This window comes from Dipodomys ordii, unplaced genomic scaffold (genome assembly GCF_000151885.1).
Source record: "Dipodomys ordii isolate 6190 unplaced genomic scaffold, Dord_2.0 Scaffold65, whole genome shotgun sequence".
Classification (NCBI taxonomy): domain Eukaryota; kingdom Metazoa; phylum Chordata; class Mammalia; order Rodentia; family Heteromyidae; genus Dipodomys; species Dipodomys ordii.
In genome coordinates, this window is record NW_012267281.1 from 4,755,230 (window position 1) to 4,773,267 (window position 18,038).

An 18,038-nucleotide genomic window follows, 5' to 3' on the forward strand; every position below is an offset into this window, starting at 1 on the left:
AGAAAGAAAGAAAGAAAGAAAGAAAGAAAGAAAGAAAGAAAGAAAGAAAGGAAGGAAGGAAGGAAGGAAGGAAGGAAGGAAGGAAGGAAGGAAGAAAGGAAGAACGAAAGTGAAGAAACGAGAGAAAAAAGTGAGGCAGAGTATACGGAGTCACTCTACCAACCCGCTCAGGTACTGCCCAGGATGCTACCCATGCCCAGCCTCATTTCCAATTCAACAACGGCCTTAAGAAATCTGAGCAGGAAATCAGTATCCACTGTAAATTATAAAGAAGCCCTAAAAACTGCACTGTGTCGTCTCCCTTGAGTCAAATGGATTTCTGGATACTAAAAGTCACCTCATTTATTCCATTGTTCTTTCCACATACAAAAAAGCAACCCCATCTCCTAAATGAATAACTGTTGAGCATGACCACAAATATAATCACATATTTTTGTGAAGCATTTAGTGCTCGGAAGGGAAGAGCTATAGGTATTCCCTTCTTCTGCAAGAGCACCATGACCATTCAGATTACTCAGAATTGTCAGCTTATAAAATTTTCATCTCATAAAAATTATCATCTTATAAAATTGTCATTTATAAGGTTTAAGAACAAGTGAAATATTTAAAAGCATGATAGTGTGCCATTAGAAAAGAACGATGTATGATAGAAGACGTTGCAATGTGGACATTCTACCATAATGAACTTCATCTTAAAATCCTTTCCAATGTAACAATGTGACTATAAAGCTTTGCAACTTATACCCTCTGTATAAACTGTCTCATGATAAGACATTTTTAAAAAATGGGGGGACTGGGAAGGTGGCTCAGTGGGAGAGTACTTGCCTTGCATGCATGAGGCCCTGGATTCAATTCCTTAGCATCACATAAACAGAAAAAAAGCCAGAAGTGGCGCTGTGGCTCAAGTGGTAGAGTGCTAGCCTTGAGCTGAAGAGCTGAGGGACAGCGCCCAGGCCTGGAGTTCAGATCCCACAACCAATTTTTTTAAAAATGGGTTCACTTGGAAGCTATATGCTTCATAGGGAAGTTTTGCAGTAATGATAACAGTGGGGTACTGTCAGCAGATTTACTGTGCTAGAATGCAGCCAAGAGCCCCACATTCCATCACCTTGCAGAAGAAAAGGCAGCTTACTTGCAACTTTCAAACAGATAGAGAAGGGTTTCTTTAAGGAAGAAAACCATCTACAGCAATTTACATACCTATCCGTTTCAGATTAAAAATTATATACCAGAAAAGTCATCAGCATCTTTTTAAAAATGAAACATGTTTATTTGCCAGCCAATTGGTCCACCCAGAAACCACACGCAACATGCTAACATAGAACTTATTAAGAATGGACCCAGTGAAAAAGAAAAATTTAGATATTCTTTATTAAAATGCCAATTAACTATCTTTGACTTTTGAGCAACCTTAGAGATTCTCAAGCCAATTAACAGAGAAAGAAAATTGTTATTCACGAAGGATTTCACTCTTTAGAGTGAGATTGCATTCTCCCTTGACCCCTAAGTCTGACAGACCAAAATCTGAAGCAAGGAAATCAACAGAACTAGACCTGTGGATGTGGCTTGACCTAGATGTGTTAACCTGGACCTATTTTGCTAAAATGTTTACATGTAGTTTAGCCTTTTCTCTATACTTGCTTCCAATATCACACCCCTGAAAAAGCACAACATTCCAAGGATCCAACTTCCTCTCATTCTTCAAGAGCAGCTCAAAAGTCCATTGAGAATCTCAGATGTAGAATGGATGGTCTATCGCTGTGCATGAACCCCATGCACCCCAAACAGCTCTGTCTGGAACATCACCTTCATCAGTCTTGAACGCACTGGCTTCAGGATTAGACCATTCCTTTTTGCTTGTATGTCAGACCCCACAGCCACACAGACAAAATCTCTCTGGCCAACATTATTTTTATTCTGTGAGTCAGCTCAGACTACGGTAACAAAAGTACTGTTGACTGAGTGGCTTTAAGCCACAGATATTTCTCTCTCACAGTTGCAGAGGCTGAGAATTACAAGAACAGAAGCACCATAGGATTTCATTCTTGGTGTGGACTGCCTGCTTGTCTTGTGGACCATCACCTTCTTGCCACCTCCTCACCCCTGACAAAGAAAGGAGTTACTTCCTCTCTACGACAGCATCTCACCCACAGAAACTCATCTGAACTGAAGCGTGTCCCAGAGGCCCTGTCTCCAAATACTTCAACACTGGAAGTCAGGGCTTTGACGCAGGAGATCTGAGAGGTCACAACAATCCAATCCTCTACAAATGGCTAACTAAATGTAATCAAAATCCAGCTTACCCATGTTCAACACTTCGCCCACTACAACTACGCTTGTGAGACAAAAATCTAGAATGAGAAACATTTTCCTTTTCACTTGTTCTAAAAGTGAGCAATCATCGCACCAAGACCTCTAGCCCCTCCCTCAGTGGTTTCTATTTTTCACCAATGAGTCGCACGAACGGAACACTGTTTAATCTGTGTGCAACAATGGGACTAGTGTCCTTTCCTTTCCAATCGCCTGATCACTAGCTGCACCTTCACACAGGCTTTTACTGCTAGTGTGAAAAAATATAAGAAAAGTTCCCCAGTCCCCCTTTTCAAAATGGGCTTTACTAAATGTTACTCAGCAGTGTGCTGCCCTGTTATGATTTAGATTCATTTTTTTTAAGTTTAAGATGTCTCCTTCAGATGCTGTGGTGTGGACTTGTGCTGGCAAAGAACTGTTCTGCATCTTGCTGTTGAAGTATGCTGTTCCCCTTAAAGTATCCCCCACACCTCACCATCTTGGGTGGAGGGTCACATTACATTGTTTTTTTAAGGTATGGTCTTCATAGGGCTGTCTTGAAGTGATTCTCATTCTTCCCGTGTGAATGTGTGGAAATGGGATAGCCTGTCTACTGGGGCAGACCAAAGTCAGATGGGAGTGAAGTTCTCCAATACATTCCCTACCTTGATTCTGATACGTGTTCAGGTATGTCAGCTGGTCTTTGCAATCACTTACCAAGGCATGAAGGGAAACTAGATGAATATTGAGCACTTTTCCTGTATCACATGAGTTCATAGATAAGGAAAGTCTCCAGAAAAATCTTCAAGGGTGAAATGAGAAGAAAATTTATTTTGAAGCTATGAACAATTTATGTCTCAAAAGAAGAATTTGAAACTTTGGAACATGGCCTTGGTTTGTTTGGGTTTTTTCACACCCACCCTTCTATACATGTCATCAGGTATCCATTACTCTAGTATGTCAAGACTTTATAAAATAGCATTTTACTTATATACAGTTTCAATAGTCTCTTTAATCTTCAGTTTGACAAGACAAATGCTGTCTCATAACACATTTCAAGGCAGAAACACCTCACTATTACTTCTATGCTTACAGATGTAGTTTGGAGATTAAAAAAAAAACAAATTTCCTCACTTGGAGATAGCACCTCAGGGCAGAGATAAAATAACTGCACCTCTTAGTTACTTTGGGATGCTACACAAGCTATCCAAAACAGTGAACCCCTCTGGGCTATTCACTCCAGCTGGGTACAGATCAAGTGGTTTCCTGTAACTATCTAAAGAAGTAAAAGAAAAAGTAGGTCAGATAATTTCCCTCATTTGTAAGAATATGTATATGATATTCTTTTTTTTTGGGGGGGGTCCGGTCGTGGACCTTAACTCTGGGCCTGGGCGCTGTCCCTCAGCTCTTCAGCTCAAGGCTAGTGCTCTACCACTTGAGCTACAGCACCACTTCCGGCTTTTGTCTTTTTTTTTTTGCTTATGTGGTGCTGAGGAATCGAACCCAGGGCCTCATGCATGCAAGGCAAACACTCTACCACTGAGCCACCTTCCCAGCCCTGTATATGATATTCTTAACAGGGGCTCTCAATAACCCAAGTGTTTAGTGCAAAGGACTACATAAAATGAAGCATATTAACATGAACTCCAATTTACGGAAACAAGAGTTCCTCATTACAGCCTGTATGTAGTTCCTTCTTTTTTCTCTATTGTTTTTCTCTCTCCTTGTTTCTCTTAGTTTTTTTGTATCTCATGTTTTGTACAATAGACAATGCAATATGTGGAAGGAAAAGGGAATCACAGAAACAGCAAAACAATGGATGAACCACAGTCACATTGATATTCACTTGACACTGTGTGGGATATGAACCTTACAACTTGGGGTAGGGGAGGAAAAGGGAGGGGTAAGGGGGAGATCAAAAGGGATGAGGTAACAATGATAAAAAACATATGCATTTATTGCCTTACCTATGTAACCATCATCCCTCCAGCTCATCACCTTTTCAATAAAATAAAATAAAAAAGAAAGAAATAACCACAAATAGGAGAAAAGGAATACAATTCACTCCCTTTGAGAATTAAAGACCGAATATATGCACAGCATTCACGAGCACCTCCTGCAAGGGAGATTCCCCTTCCTTGCATACCTCAGAGGCTGCAGGGGATTCCCCGGATAACAGATGGCAGAGAAGACAGAGCATCTGCACACACACCCAACGCTCTGCGAACAGCACTTCCAATTGCACCACACTGCACTGTTCCTCGGTGGAGTGGAAGGTATCCAGGCATGGGCAGGTTGAGATCACATAGCTTTTCTGTAACTATGTCCCTCACAAGGTAGAGTTAATAGTTGGCTTACGTTTTCTTTGACCAAGAAACTTTCCTAGTGATGATGAATGCTTTCCTGAAAGCAATCTAATGTCAATCCCTTTGAAACAGATTTCCCTTTGAAATCTGAGCCAGGCACAAGTTCTTAATCTATGTCCATGGAAAGAAATGAACTCTGAAAACTACACACTCTTCCATCCAAGATATGGGGTCAGCTCAGCATGTGTGTATATGTGTGTGTGTATGTGTGTGTGTGTGTGTGTGTGTGTGTGTCAAGCTAAAAAGTGTACTCCATTTAAAAGGACAGCACAGGATGTGCAGATTGCTCTATATCTATAATTGCTATGACTTCAATGAAACCTATGTTACTTATTTGCACTGTTTATCATTTTCTTCTGTTTCTCAAATAATCTTCATACACCCAGTTACCTACTATCCCGTTTTGCTGTTGGGATTGGGAGTTTGGGCAGGTGGTTTATGTGTTTATTTTTAGTTTTAATTGCAGTCACAATCTTACCCTCTGATCTCCTCTTTTGAAGATACATATACTTTGGAAAAAAACAATGATATAACATATATATATATATATATGCACACAATATATATATATATTTAGTTGCCATTTCTAGTTCTCTTCATTTCCTCTTGCAGCCTCACATTTCAACATTGTATCATTTTCCTTCTGCCTAAAGTATTCCCTCTCATATTATTGTGTGCCAGGACTGGGGGTTGAACTCTGGGCCTGGGCGCTATCCCTACGCTCCTTTTGCTCAAGGCTAGCACTCTACCAGCACCACTTCTGGCTTTTTTTGGTGATTAATTGGAGATTAGAGTCTCAGGGACTTTCCTGCCTGGGCTGGCTTCGAACCTCAGTCCTCATATGTCAGCCTCCTGAGTAGCTAAGATTATAGTCATGAGCCACCAGCACCCAGTTCTTGCTGCTTTTAATTTTTTCTCTTTATTACTAATTTTGAACAAGTGAATTATGACATGCCTTCACAAGGTTTCTTCAGAATCCCTTCCCCTTCAGATTCATTGAGTTTTCTGCACTGTAAGCACAGTCTTCAACAAATTTGAAAAAAAATTCTATTTTTTCTTCAAATACTTAGGCTATTCCTGCCCTTACTCATGGATTAAATCATACAAAATTTAATATTATTTCACAGCCAACTGGAGCTTAGTCCCTTTTAATTTTTGTTTCTGCTTTTCATTTGGATAGTGTTTCACACTCTGTCTTCAAATTCAGTAAGATTTTTTTACTGTGATTTGAATATACCACTCATTCCATGTATTATTTTTTGGGGGGCTATCACTTACCCTGTGGTGTTTTATCTAGAAATTCAAGTTGGGCCCAGGTAAAGACAAAAAGGATTAAGAATTTTCAAGCATTAAAGAAAATATGACTCTCCACAAAGAACAAGACAACATATAAATAAAACTAAGTCCACAATAGGAACTATACAAAAAATAAAAATATTATTTTCATCTCTAAGTAATTTATCATTCTGTTTTCCTGGGGTGTTAGGGAATTGGGGGGGGGTTGTATGAGAAAAATTAAAGTAAACAAAATGTCTTCTTTCAATTAAAAGAAGTAAGTTTGTTATTGTCAACTGCTGTTGTAGAAAGGGGTCTTCTTTTGACATACTCATATATCCTTACAACGCCCTGTGGTGGCAAACTCAAAGTCATAGAAAAGGGAGTTAATAGTTTTCGTGCATTTGTGGTCTGGTGGCGCTGTGCTTAACACAGTAACAGTGATGATGTAGACAGTTTAGCTAGGAGACAGTATGTGATGCCACACATTTCACTAACGTTTCTCAGGTTTGTGACTTTATTTTTAGAAGGGTAGGATGCCTTTACTGTACCACAAGTTTATTTTGACAATTTAATACCAGGCAGAAGATACATAGCAAATTCTAAACAAACATGAACTCAACTATCATTACCATATTTTTATCTATAGTGAGCTCACAAGACTCATTACTGTAATTAAATCTACATTTTAAAGTATACCCACACAAGGTTGCTCTGCTAGGAAAGGAAACTCTCTTCTGGGCTATTGCTATTCTCCAGACATCAGTCTGCACAGTGCATTCGTGGGGCTGTTCTTGGACCTCAGGAATGCCTTGCTCAGTTACCTGGCAGACCGTTTGAATGTCTAGACTGAGTCTACCTCAGGACAGGGAAGCCCAGGCCAGAGCATGCAGACAGCAGACTGTCACTAAGCACAGTTTCCCTGGGTGTATCCAGGAATCGTTCCAAGAAACAGTGAATACAAAACCCTACAGATACCCACAGCCCTCCTATGAAGTGATACGTAACCTAAGCACACCCTCTTGTACAATTTAAATCATCTCTAGATTACTTAAACTACAGTGTAACTCGATACAATAGGAAGGATAGACCAGTGGTTGCAGCACGTGTTTATTTGTCTGTGGGTCATCAGTATAAATGCAATTCTTTCCTGAATACTTTGAAACAACATTTGGTTACATTGACATGTGTGGAACTCACAGAGATGGGAGGGGTAACATATATATACTTATGGAAAGTGAGAGTTTCTAAAATCATCAAAGCCAGTAGAGCTTTAAAGGTTAAGTTGAAGGTCACATGATTGTCCTGGTTAGTAGTAACCTAGGAAGGCAAAATCTTCCCACTCCCCTATTAATCCTAGGCACTGGATTTGACGTATCCCTTGATATGGTTTCTCTCCCCTTCTTGGTCTGATCGTAACATGCCTATCTTTCTTTAGATAACTATCTGAAAGATGTTTAATACATCTCAGTGGAGGTTCATAGAAGTTATGTGACTTGAAAAAGACCACACAGCAAGGAACAATAGTGAGAAATAGCAACTAGCTTTTCTTTTTCATTTACAGATCTCATGCATTTTCCAAAATTGCCCTCGCTCTCCATCTCCAAACTTGTGCAATCAGCTTTCCTACACCCATGAAAGACTACATTAGTAGGATATCAGTGCTTCCTGTCTTTAAGTTCTACATCGTGCATATCGGCTGGGATATTGGAGGCACAGAACGGATAGAATTTGAGGAATCCCAGTATGCTGATGATTGATGCATGAAGGATGTCCCACACAGCCTCCAAGTCCTGACCCGAGGGACAGCATATCCATTTCCGAGGTGCAAGCAGCCTTCTAGATGACCAGGTCAACTCATTCTGATTTCTAGAGACATTGATTCCCTTCCTAAGAATTTAAGTTGCTGCAGATTGCTTTCATATCAAAACAGTTATACATATATTAAATTGTTCACAACTCTGAAATTCTGGAGTTCATTTCATGAGTACTTTGATAAGAGCAAAAGGAAGAACTCGCTAATGTGACTTATTCAAAAAGCCCCAAATTCATAAAACAGAATAGAATGGAAATCAATATTCATTGAAATAATGAATAGATTCATGTTCTCTTTCCACTCTGTGTGTGTGTGTGTGTGTGTGTGTGTGTGTGCATGTGCATGTGCATGTGCACACCACTTTGAACCACAGCTCTATTTCTGGCTTTTGGGTAGTTAATTGAAGATAAGAGTCTCATGGACTTTCCTGCCTGGACTGTATCTAAACCATGATCTTCAGATCTCAGCCTCCTGAGTCGGCATAAATCACAGGCATTAGCCATCAGCATCTGGCTTTTTCTCTTACTTTTATATACAAGGAAAGTTATAAGTTGTGGTGGAGTTTCTTCAGTTGCTGGCTCAGGAGAACCATTCTTATGTGGATAATAGTTGATGCTAAGTGTAATCACTATAAGAACCTCAATTACAGCTGAGAAAATGTTCTTTCTTGGCATGACAAATAAACAAATTCTCTTACTTCAATTTCTTTGGCATTAAATACAGAAGGGATTTCAGGGAGAGGAATACTGTCATAATATTTAAGCCTTTATGCATACTTACTGACATAAAACAAAATGGTAATCAAATTTGACTTTTCATAACAAAATCAATAGAAGTTTTATCCATCCAATGCTAGGTAGTACTAAGGCAGGCTTGAAGTTGGGGGTTTTTGATTGCTTGACAGGTGCTGTACTGCCTGAGCTTCAGACCTCAAAGTTTTATCTTTACATGCAGAAATGAGGTATTTTAAAATTGTGCCTACATTTTAGTCCTCTGAAAACTTATGAAAAAATTTCCTTCAATTATGTGGTTTGGGGACAACTGTCATGTTATGTTTGAATTTAGGGGGAATTTCTTTTCTAGGCTTCTTAGTCTGATGGTGAGAAAATAATTATTTTGACTGCTTTTACAAGTCATGAAAATTGAATGAATTCCTTTGTGCAAAAATATCTCCCACCAAAGCAAAAGGAAATGTAAGTTGATTATTTCTCCACTGTTCCTTTGTTATTACTAATGCAAAATTGACTTTAAGGTTTAAATCTAGAGAATTTTGTCCACCATATTGAATTTTTTTCTTAAAAGAATTATTTTCAGGTCCAAAATTCTCCTGGAGCTCACATAACTGATGGTGTTGACCAAAAAACTAAAAGTCTATACCTTGTCTTTTGTGTTTCGAAGAGGAAAAGACTTAAATAACCAAGTCATTTTGTTTAGAAAAATAGCTAGTTTTGTCTAATGACTCAACACAGCAGAAAATGATAGCTTCGAAAGGGCAGTAGTGATCAATTAGAAGATGCATTTACCATGTTTTAATTTTCTGATTTTTGGCTCTTATACTCCGCCACTGACTTTGTCACAAATGTGTATGTGTGCCTTACCCTAAGAGACAATAAGCAATGCCCCAATTCATTGACCTCTTAAAAAAGGATCTTCTGGTCTGCCTTTTCCTAGGAAATTTCCTAATAAAATAATGGAACAGGAAATTGGGGTGGACACTATTCAGTTGGAATAATTTGGTATATACACTAGAGACTCCTCCTAGGTACCTGAAATGACAAGACTCTCACAGAGGCACTTATTTCCCTGTCCAAGCTAAGCCAGGGGTGATGCAAGGTCAAAGAAGTCAGTGCCCTTAGAAAGCTCTTGTTTTTCTTTTTTCTTTATAAAGCCATCATTCTTCTACCCAGCTTTAAGGAAGATGATTTGGAGAAGGCAGAAGAGGGAGATCTATTACCAAATATAGTTCCCTATTTGCCAGGAAATGTGATTCTTGAAAAGACAAAACACTCCTTTTTTCCCCAAGAAAATTTGATTTGCCACTTTCTATCTTTATCAACTTAAGAGTTGATGGAAAATAGCTTAAGAATTCATCCAGGCAGGAGCCTAAAATCCTGCCAAGAGAGCCCCCTGGCACATTCAGACCTAGCAATATGAGACTTCTCCACTTCGGCAAACATGGTGCCTGTCCTTGAATCCAAGATCAGCTCTGGAAACTAAATTCCCCGAAAGGACAAAGGCTTCTGATGGTCCAGGTCCCCTGATGGAAAACTTGCCTTTGCCAACACCGGCAACATCTGAAGGCATTTTTGTTACCATGTCTTTGTGCCAGGGATCCCTCGCATGTAGCTGGAGAATTCCTATACTCTACATGCACAAAGTCACAGTGCTAGGAAGCTGCATGCAGCTATGTGTATGAAGGTGTGTGCTGTGTATTTAGCTTTGGATCTGAATTTGAAATACTAGTTCTTCTATATCAAAAACATAAAACAAATAAGGTGGAACTAACTAGAGGCACAAACAATTTAGTAAAGTAACACTACCATACTGGAGACTATTATAGACCAAAATACAGTACATACATGTATGGAAAATGGAACAAGAATGCTTGCTGAGATGGGTTTGGGAAGGGAGAGGACGGAGAGGAAGAATGACCTAGGGTGACATCACCGGTATACTGTGTGCATGTAGGGACATAGCGTAACAGATACTAATAATGGGGGGGGGTAAAATTCACTTCTTTTTAATATTAAACTAGAATGGTAGATGTGTGTGGATGTGTGTGTGTGTGTGTGTGTGTGTGTGTGTGTGTGTGTGTGTATGAGAGACAAAGAGAGAGAGAAAGAGAGAGAGAGAGAACACGCAAGCAGGTCTCAGGTCTTGAACTCAAGGCCTGATTGCTATCCCTGACCTTTGCTTAAGTTTAGCATTGTACCACTTGAGCCACAGCTCCTTTTCCAGCATTTTGGTGGTTAATTGGAGATGAGCTTAACACACTTTCCTGCCTGGGTTGGCTTCAAACCACAGTCCTCAGATTTCAGCCTCCTGAATAGCTAGGATTACAGGCATGAGCCATTGATGCCAGATCCATGGTAGATTCCTAATGCAGAAAAAAAGTGAGTGAGTGAGAGAGACAGAGACAGAGAGACAGACAGAGACAGAACACAAAAGGATCAGTTTGTAAGTTTGGACATGTACATTTGAATGAACATGGGATAATATAAATGTATACACACTAAGCTTAGACTGGTTAAATTTGAAGACTATGGTTGAAAATAAGACTAGAAAGAGTCATAGAACACACTTGTTAACCTACTTCAGTTAAATTATAAATGCCTAGGCGTTTAACGTAGACATTTTTCCAAGAAGGATTTCTTTTGTTTGTTTCTTTGTTTTTGTTTTTTAATGTACTAAGTGAAGTTATTTCATTTTTCTTTTGTTTTCTTTTCCTTTGGTTTATCCCCTGTTGTCACTGTTTTTGATTTTGGTACCCTGTGTCATAGATGTAGATACAGATATAGATATAGATATAGATCTGATTTGGGAAAAGGAAGAGGAATAACAAAATGGTTAGACAAAGGACAAAGGTGAACTTATGCAACAACTATACTCACAAGATACTATGTTACTATGTGGGAAATGAACTTTATAACTTGGGAAGGAGGAGAGTTGGAGGAGGGAGAGGGAAAGAAGGAGAAAACAAGGGAGGGGGTAACAATGTTTCAAAGGAAATGTACTCATGTAACTGTAACGCCTCCATACATCACCCTTACAATAAAATAAAGTGAAATGAAAAATAACTAAATAAAAGGGAAGAAGAATTATTTAAATGACTTAGAGATTCTGTCATTCTACTCTATGAGTCACCGACCCGTCTGGGTGGGAAATGGGGATGAGCGAGAGGTGTGCCTCCACAGGCTGAGATTCCTGTCTGTCTGTCACCTGGTGTGTGTGAGCAATGGTGGGCTGAGTGTCCAATCTTCCAGCTATGGAGAAGACACTCACCGAGGGCTTCCCTAATGAACTCAAGCATGGAACCTCTACACAGAGATGTGTTGGGTTAATATTTAAACATCACATGCCCGCTCTTTGGGTTGATGTACTCTATTCTCTGCATGAAGTATCAGTTGCATTTACTGATTTTTCTTTATTTGTCCCAAGTGATCGAATTGTGTGTGTTCATTGCACACAACATAAAAATTTGAAGGACACCGGTAACCATAGCTGGTTTCCATGTGCATACTTTTGACTTTTGTGGTGAATACACTCACATCCACTCTCCTCTCTATTGGTACTTTAGAGCAAATGGGCGTCGTGTTTTCATAAGTTTTAGATATACATAGAAACTAGAAAAGTTTTGTATTTAAGCCAGTACATACTTTTTTTGTATTCTCTTTGGGAATTCAATTCTGGTCATTAGAATTTTTAAAACTTATACCTCCCTCACACAAACACAGTAACTTCCTAAAAGATAAAAGACAAGGAAAAATCATATATGTTGAAACTATCTCACCCATCCCTGGCTACCTCATCGCTAGCAAATACAATTAAAGCAAGAGAATATTCCCATGTGCCTTTGCGTAAGTCCCTTAAAGCTTGGAGGTTTAAAAGCAACAGCAATAACAGCCTCCATTCAGGGAGACAGCTGTGCTTCATGGATGTCTGCTCCCTTGACATCACAGTCGCCCTCCCCACAGTGTAAATTTCCCCCCATTTTTGCATGGAGCAAATGACATATATCTCACAGAAATAACCAACTTGGAGCAGGTAAACTAATGGGGAACTCAGCCCTACTGGTCTCAGGAGTTCAAGCTAAGTATTCTATACACTCCCCTATTCTAAGGGGCTTGAACTTTTGGATGTGAATCTTCAATAAACACAGGATATAAATTAGTGACCAAGAACAGCAAATTCAGAGGCTTAGACAAGATAACACATCATCCATGGTATGTACAGAAGCAGCCCTGAGACAAGCAGCCCAGGCCCAGGAGCAGCTCCACTGAGCCTCTAAGAAGCAGGTGCCTGGCAAGAGGTTAAGACACCTCCCCCACCCCGGGGTCCCCATGTGCATCTGCGGCTCCAAAGGTGATACCAGGAGCAGAGGTGCACTCGAGGCAGGAAGAGAGGTGGACAGAAAATCACAAATCCCCCTTGTCAGAAGAGAATCTAACAAATACACAATACTTGCTAGGTGTTGGCTCAGTCTGAATTCATGAGTTATTCCCAATGACTAAATCTAAACTCTTTGAGTGACATCTTTCAAAAGCAGATTGAGGGGTTGGAAAGGTGGCTCATTGGTAGAGTGCTTGCCTTGCATGCATGAGGCCCTGGGTTCAATTCTGCAGCAGCACATAAGCTGGAAGTGGTGCTGTAGCTCAAGTGGTAGAGTGCTAGCCTTGAGCTGAAGAGCTGAGGGACAGAGTTCAGGCCCCATGACCGACAAAATAAAAAGCAGATTGAAATGACCAACATTTTATTGAAGTGTGACCAGGGCTGGACATGGGATTACCCAGACACGCTTGGAAAATATCCTGTGTTCACAGGCACAGTTCACCAAAAGTAGTTTTATCCCTAACAGACAAAACTATAACAACAGTCTGTAGGCCAAACCCCTATAGTGTAGAAGCATGAGGCAGATTGATGCATCATGGAAAAGTAGAATTGACTTGGTAGTCTGAATATAATCACTTTCAAGTAATTCAGACTAAAGTACGTGTTTTGTGATTCACAATAGAAAATCTCAACACTGTACTTAAAAGAGTGCAACGTGTCTCACCAGATGCTCTGAGATGAGGCCAAAATAACAGTCCTTGCTTGACCTTTCGGGCTTTAAATCAATAATGGGCCTATATTACATGAAGAAAACAAGCTATGCTTATTTTATCAAAATGCCCAATAATGCTGGGTACCAGTGGCTCATGCCTGTAATTCCAGCTACTAAGGAGGCTGAGATATGAGGATCATGGTTCAAAGCCAGCAGGAGCAGAAAAGTTCATAAGATTTTGTTTGTTTGTTTGTTGGTCATGGGGCTTGAACTCTGGGCCAGGGCACTGTCCCTCAGCTCTTCAGCTTTGATCTCAGCCTCCTGAGTAGCTAAGATTACAAGCCTGAACCACTGGTGACCAGCTATTCATGAAACTTTTATCTCCAATTAATCACCAAAAAGCTAGAAGTGGAGCTGTGGCTCAAGTGGTAGAGCACAATCCTTGAGTAACAAAGCTTAGGGACAGCACCAGGACCTGATCTCAATCCCCAGTATCAGCAAGCACACAAAAGGGTATGTTCACATATGCACACACACACACACACACACACACACACACACACACACACACAATTCCCAGTAACTATAAATCCTATTTATCCATCCATCCACCTATTCATGTCTACTTTCCTACCTTTTGTGCTTCACTGCCACACCATATCAGATAGCTAGATAGATTAGATGATAGATAGATAGATTAAAATGTACTGAGCTTAAATTGTGTATTATGTATTTGACATTTTTTATAAATGTTAAGCCTGATTGTAATTCCATAAGGCAAGCCCCAGATTCCAAACTCTTGGTCACTTTATGACAATCTACCAGAGGAGGGCTTTGTTTTCCTCATGGTGGTTGAGGATGTCTCTAGAAAGCTATTTCTGGAAGAGATTTACAAAGGTGAAGAAGACCCAGAGCTGTACCAACAGAAATCCTGATCAGTTTCCATATCAGTCTCAAAATTGGAACTCTTTGAAAATGGAATTGAGACACTAAATCTGAAATACAGAACAGGCTGACCTTGTAGGATCTGGGTAAGGATATATTCAGGGCTTAACAAAAGTGACCAACGTTCTCACAGGGGCAGATTCTGCATAAGGCCCAGGAGAGAACTCTCTGTCAGTGAGAATGGAAGAACACATTTATTTCATTCAACACTGAACTACTAAGAGCATTTTTCCCTGTATAGAAATGCACACAACTCAAACAAAACCATGTGATGACTCAGTACGGCATCCACTATCAAGAAGGAAGGAATGCAGTGGTGAAGATGTTATGAGTAAACAACAAATCCCTTTCGACGGGAGGAGAGAAGACCCATACCCACAGCATTCTTCTGCAGCCTCTGAACAAAGTGTCTCCCAGGCCCTCTCACTGCAGTCTATCATGGCACTCAGCCATCCGCCTGCCTCACCAGCTGATGGCTGCATCTCATCACTTTCTTTACCAATGAAACCCCAATAGAAAAAGCCCTGGGAAGTTTGCTCCAAACTCATAATCTTAACGATGGATTGCCAAAAGCAGTAAAAGCCACAGGATCTGGGTAACAGTTGAATTGGTTTAAAGTATTAGGCAATATTTAGCACTCATTCCAAAGAGCAATCCTTAAATATTCTGTGCCTTTGGGACTGATGAAGTTAAGAGTAAATATAGCCAGGTGCAGGTGGCTCAGGCCTATAACCCTAGCTATTCAGAAGGCTGAGATCTGAGGATTGCAGTTTGAATCCTGCCCAGGTGGGCAAGTCCATTCACCCTAATTAGTCACCAAAAGGCCAGACTTAGAGCTGTGGCTCAAGGGGTAGAATTCCAGCCTTCAGGGAAAAAAAAAACCTAAATGACAACACCCAGGCCCCGAGGTCAAGCCCTATTAATGGTGTGCACGTGCACATACACAGACACACACAGACACAGACATATACACACACCATTAAAAAAATAACAGCAAGTAGGTCATTTAATGTTTTTCAAGGTTTGAGCTCTAGTCTTCACAGGTTAGCAAACAAACCACATACTTCCATGCACCTATGCACTGACTTCTACGTCAGCCCTTTTCCTTCTAGGATTATTTTCCCCATGTTTAGACAGACTACAAATGAAGAACTCTCACAATGTATTCCTGAGTTAGGTGCCAAGGGAAAATATTTTGCTCTCAAATATGTTTGATCTCTCTGTGTTATTCTTGGACGTCTTACGCTTAGTAGCATCAAGGGCAAAATACATTGCTATTTTTTTTCCTTACAAATTTGCCAAACCCCTTCTCGGAATTCATTATGTTTGTCCTTTTAACTAATAGAGTTCCTGTATGGTCAGGATGAACTTGGGCTGTTGGCCTCCTGTAAATGGCACGTTTATGTGAACCTAGGAAAGTGGTCAAGGGTTTTCTCTCAAGAAATTGCTTATCCTTTCCCAATATCAGAATTTAAAACACGTCCTTTTTTAACATTTTTTTTCACTCTACTTCTGAAAAATACTGAGTATCACTTCAGCTCAGAAAGTCAAGCAGCTAGCCCAGATAGACAAATCCAAGCTGATCTTATCTCCAATGGACTAGCAAAACCCAGAGCTGGAGGCACGGGTCAACTAGTAGAGGGCCAGCTATCAGGCCTTGAGTTTAAGCCCCAGTACCAGTGTGTGTGTGTGTGTGTGTGTGTGTGTGTGTGTCTATGTGTCTGTGTGTCTGTGTGTCTGTGTGTCTGTGTGTCTGTGTGTGTATGCAGGGAATGCATGATGCCCGGCAGGGAATGCATGATGCCTGCCCCACCTCCGGCCACCACATGGGTGTTCTCCTGACCCTCGAGCTGAAGGCCGGGGTGCCCAGCAAAGCCTAGAGCACCCTCCCCGAGGAGCCGGCGCCGCCTGTACCTGCACAGGTGTTCCCGTCGTAGGTCTGGCACACCCACTCGTGGCACTCGCACAGTGGCCCAAAGTAGGTACCTGGCTGGGTCACGTGACAGATGCAGACTCCACACTCGCAGTGGCCGCGGCCATGGCACAGCGCACCCCCTGGGGGCTGCCCAGGGGCGCGGCACCTGCGCTCCGACTCGGCCCGGGACAGCCTGCAGGGGGCGCCCGACCAGCTTCTGCAGAGACCACAAAGACCACAGCCAAGGTCAGGTTCAAGGTCAGGCTCTTGCCTGGCCCACCCTCATACCATCCACTCAGCTCTGTGAGGAGGAAGCCTGTATACAGCCCCATCTCTGGGGAAGCCAATGTTTCCTGGGCAGGCTGGGATGTGGGGTTTATTGTTATTTGCTTTTAGCTTTTATTTTGAATCCGGCAACGGACATCCGGCTAAGTATCATCAAGTAGCATTATAATAAAAAAAAAATGATGTTCTCCCTCAGGGACAGAGATGATCCAGTCCTGTCCCCCTAGCAGTATGTCACCAGATCTAAATACACACGTGCAGATTAAAAATGCATGTTAATCCAAAATGTGACAGTTGGCTGGCTTTCCACTATTCTTTTATAATGTCCCATTGCTATCAGATGGTCAGAGGGAGAAAAGAACATATAGAAATAAATTATGCCTCATTACATATGATAGCATAGTTTGCATTACGCCGTCTTTATGCAGTGTGCTTTTAAAACAGTTGAGTTTAGTTGTTGTGACACGTCAGTGTCTTTTTTCTGGATCTGATAAGTACCCAATGCACTGGTGATATTATAAGCGTATAAAATTCCTTGCTAGGCTCTGGGATGGTACAGGGTCACAGAATGACACCTTGAACTCCTGGCTGTGATTCTTCCTCTAGGTATTCACAGAAAGAGAAATGGTATTCATATTCAACTGTTTTATTTTTCCAAAGGAAAACAGCCAAAGAACAGAGATTTGGGATAGACAGGTTGAAAACACTTTATCCCACTTTAGAAGCTGTTCTTGGCTTAGGATGGGTGTCTGCAAACTCTTGCCCTGCCACGCAAAGCTGGGCAGTCCATCTTAAAGAATAACAAGGTCAGACTTACCTCAGAGAAGGAGAGAAGCCCTGAGGAACAGCAGAGAGCCCAACAAAGAGCAAAGAGGACGCCAGCAGCAAGAGGTTCCTGACACCCCTGGGACGCATGCTGAGCTCTTGGGCTGGGCTGGGTGCTCTCCGCGGGGGGAGCTGCCCTTCTGCAAGGTGGGGCAGTTCAGGAGGTGGCAGGAGAGGGAGGTGTCACCAGCAGATGTCTCAGGAGAAGGACCCAGGTCCGCAGCTTCTCCCGGAGTTGCGATTGCTTGCGTTGATGAACGGCCTGGGAGGATTTGGGCAAAGGCGCTGCTCTGGGCGGGGTCCTGGTGCCCAGCCCCTCAGAGTGGAGACTCTAGGCAGGGAAGTAATTAGAAACAGTTGTACAAGCAGATGGTTTATTTTGACATAAAAAAGTCCTGTTCACAGATTTCAGAAAATCCTTTCTTTTTACAAGGACAGGTCCCAGGAATATCTGACAGGAGAATAATCAGTGGATTGATATTAAATAAACTATTAAGTAACTCCCAAGCTGTTACAAGGAGGGGTGGCCTCTGACAAGGGGGGGGTTGTTAAGGAGGGTGT

At 41.3% G+C, this 18,038-nt stretch overlaps 1 protein-coding gene across 2 annotated transcripts in view; it reads right to left on the bottom strand.

The window, feature by feature from the left end:
- Window positions 1-17,567, bottom strand: part of Itgbl1 (integrin, beta-like 1 (with EGF-like repeat domains)) — a 170,042-nt gene extending 152,475 nt beyond the window's left edge. For both annotated transcript variants that reach the window (XM_013022988.1, XM_013022987.1), the window contains exons 1-2: window positions 17,470-17,567; window positions 16,367-16,584 (exon numbers count right to left, since the gene is read on the bottom strand). In XM_013022988.1, coding sequence (XP_012878442.1) covers window positions 16,367-16,584; window positions 17,470-17,567 — 316 coding nt within the window. The remainder of the gene's footprint in view (window positions 1-16,366; window positions 16,585-17,469) is intronic.
- Between the last annotated feature and the right edge of the window lie 471 nt (window positions 17,568-18,038).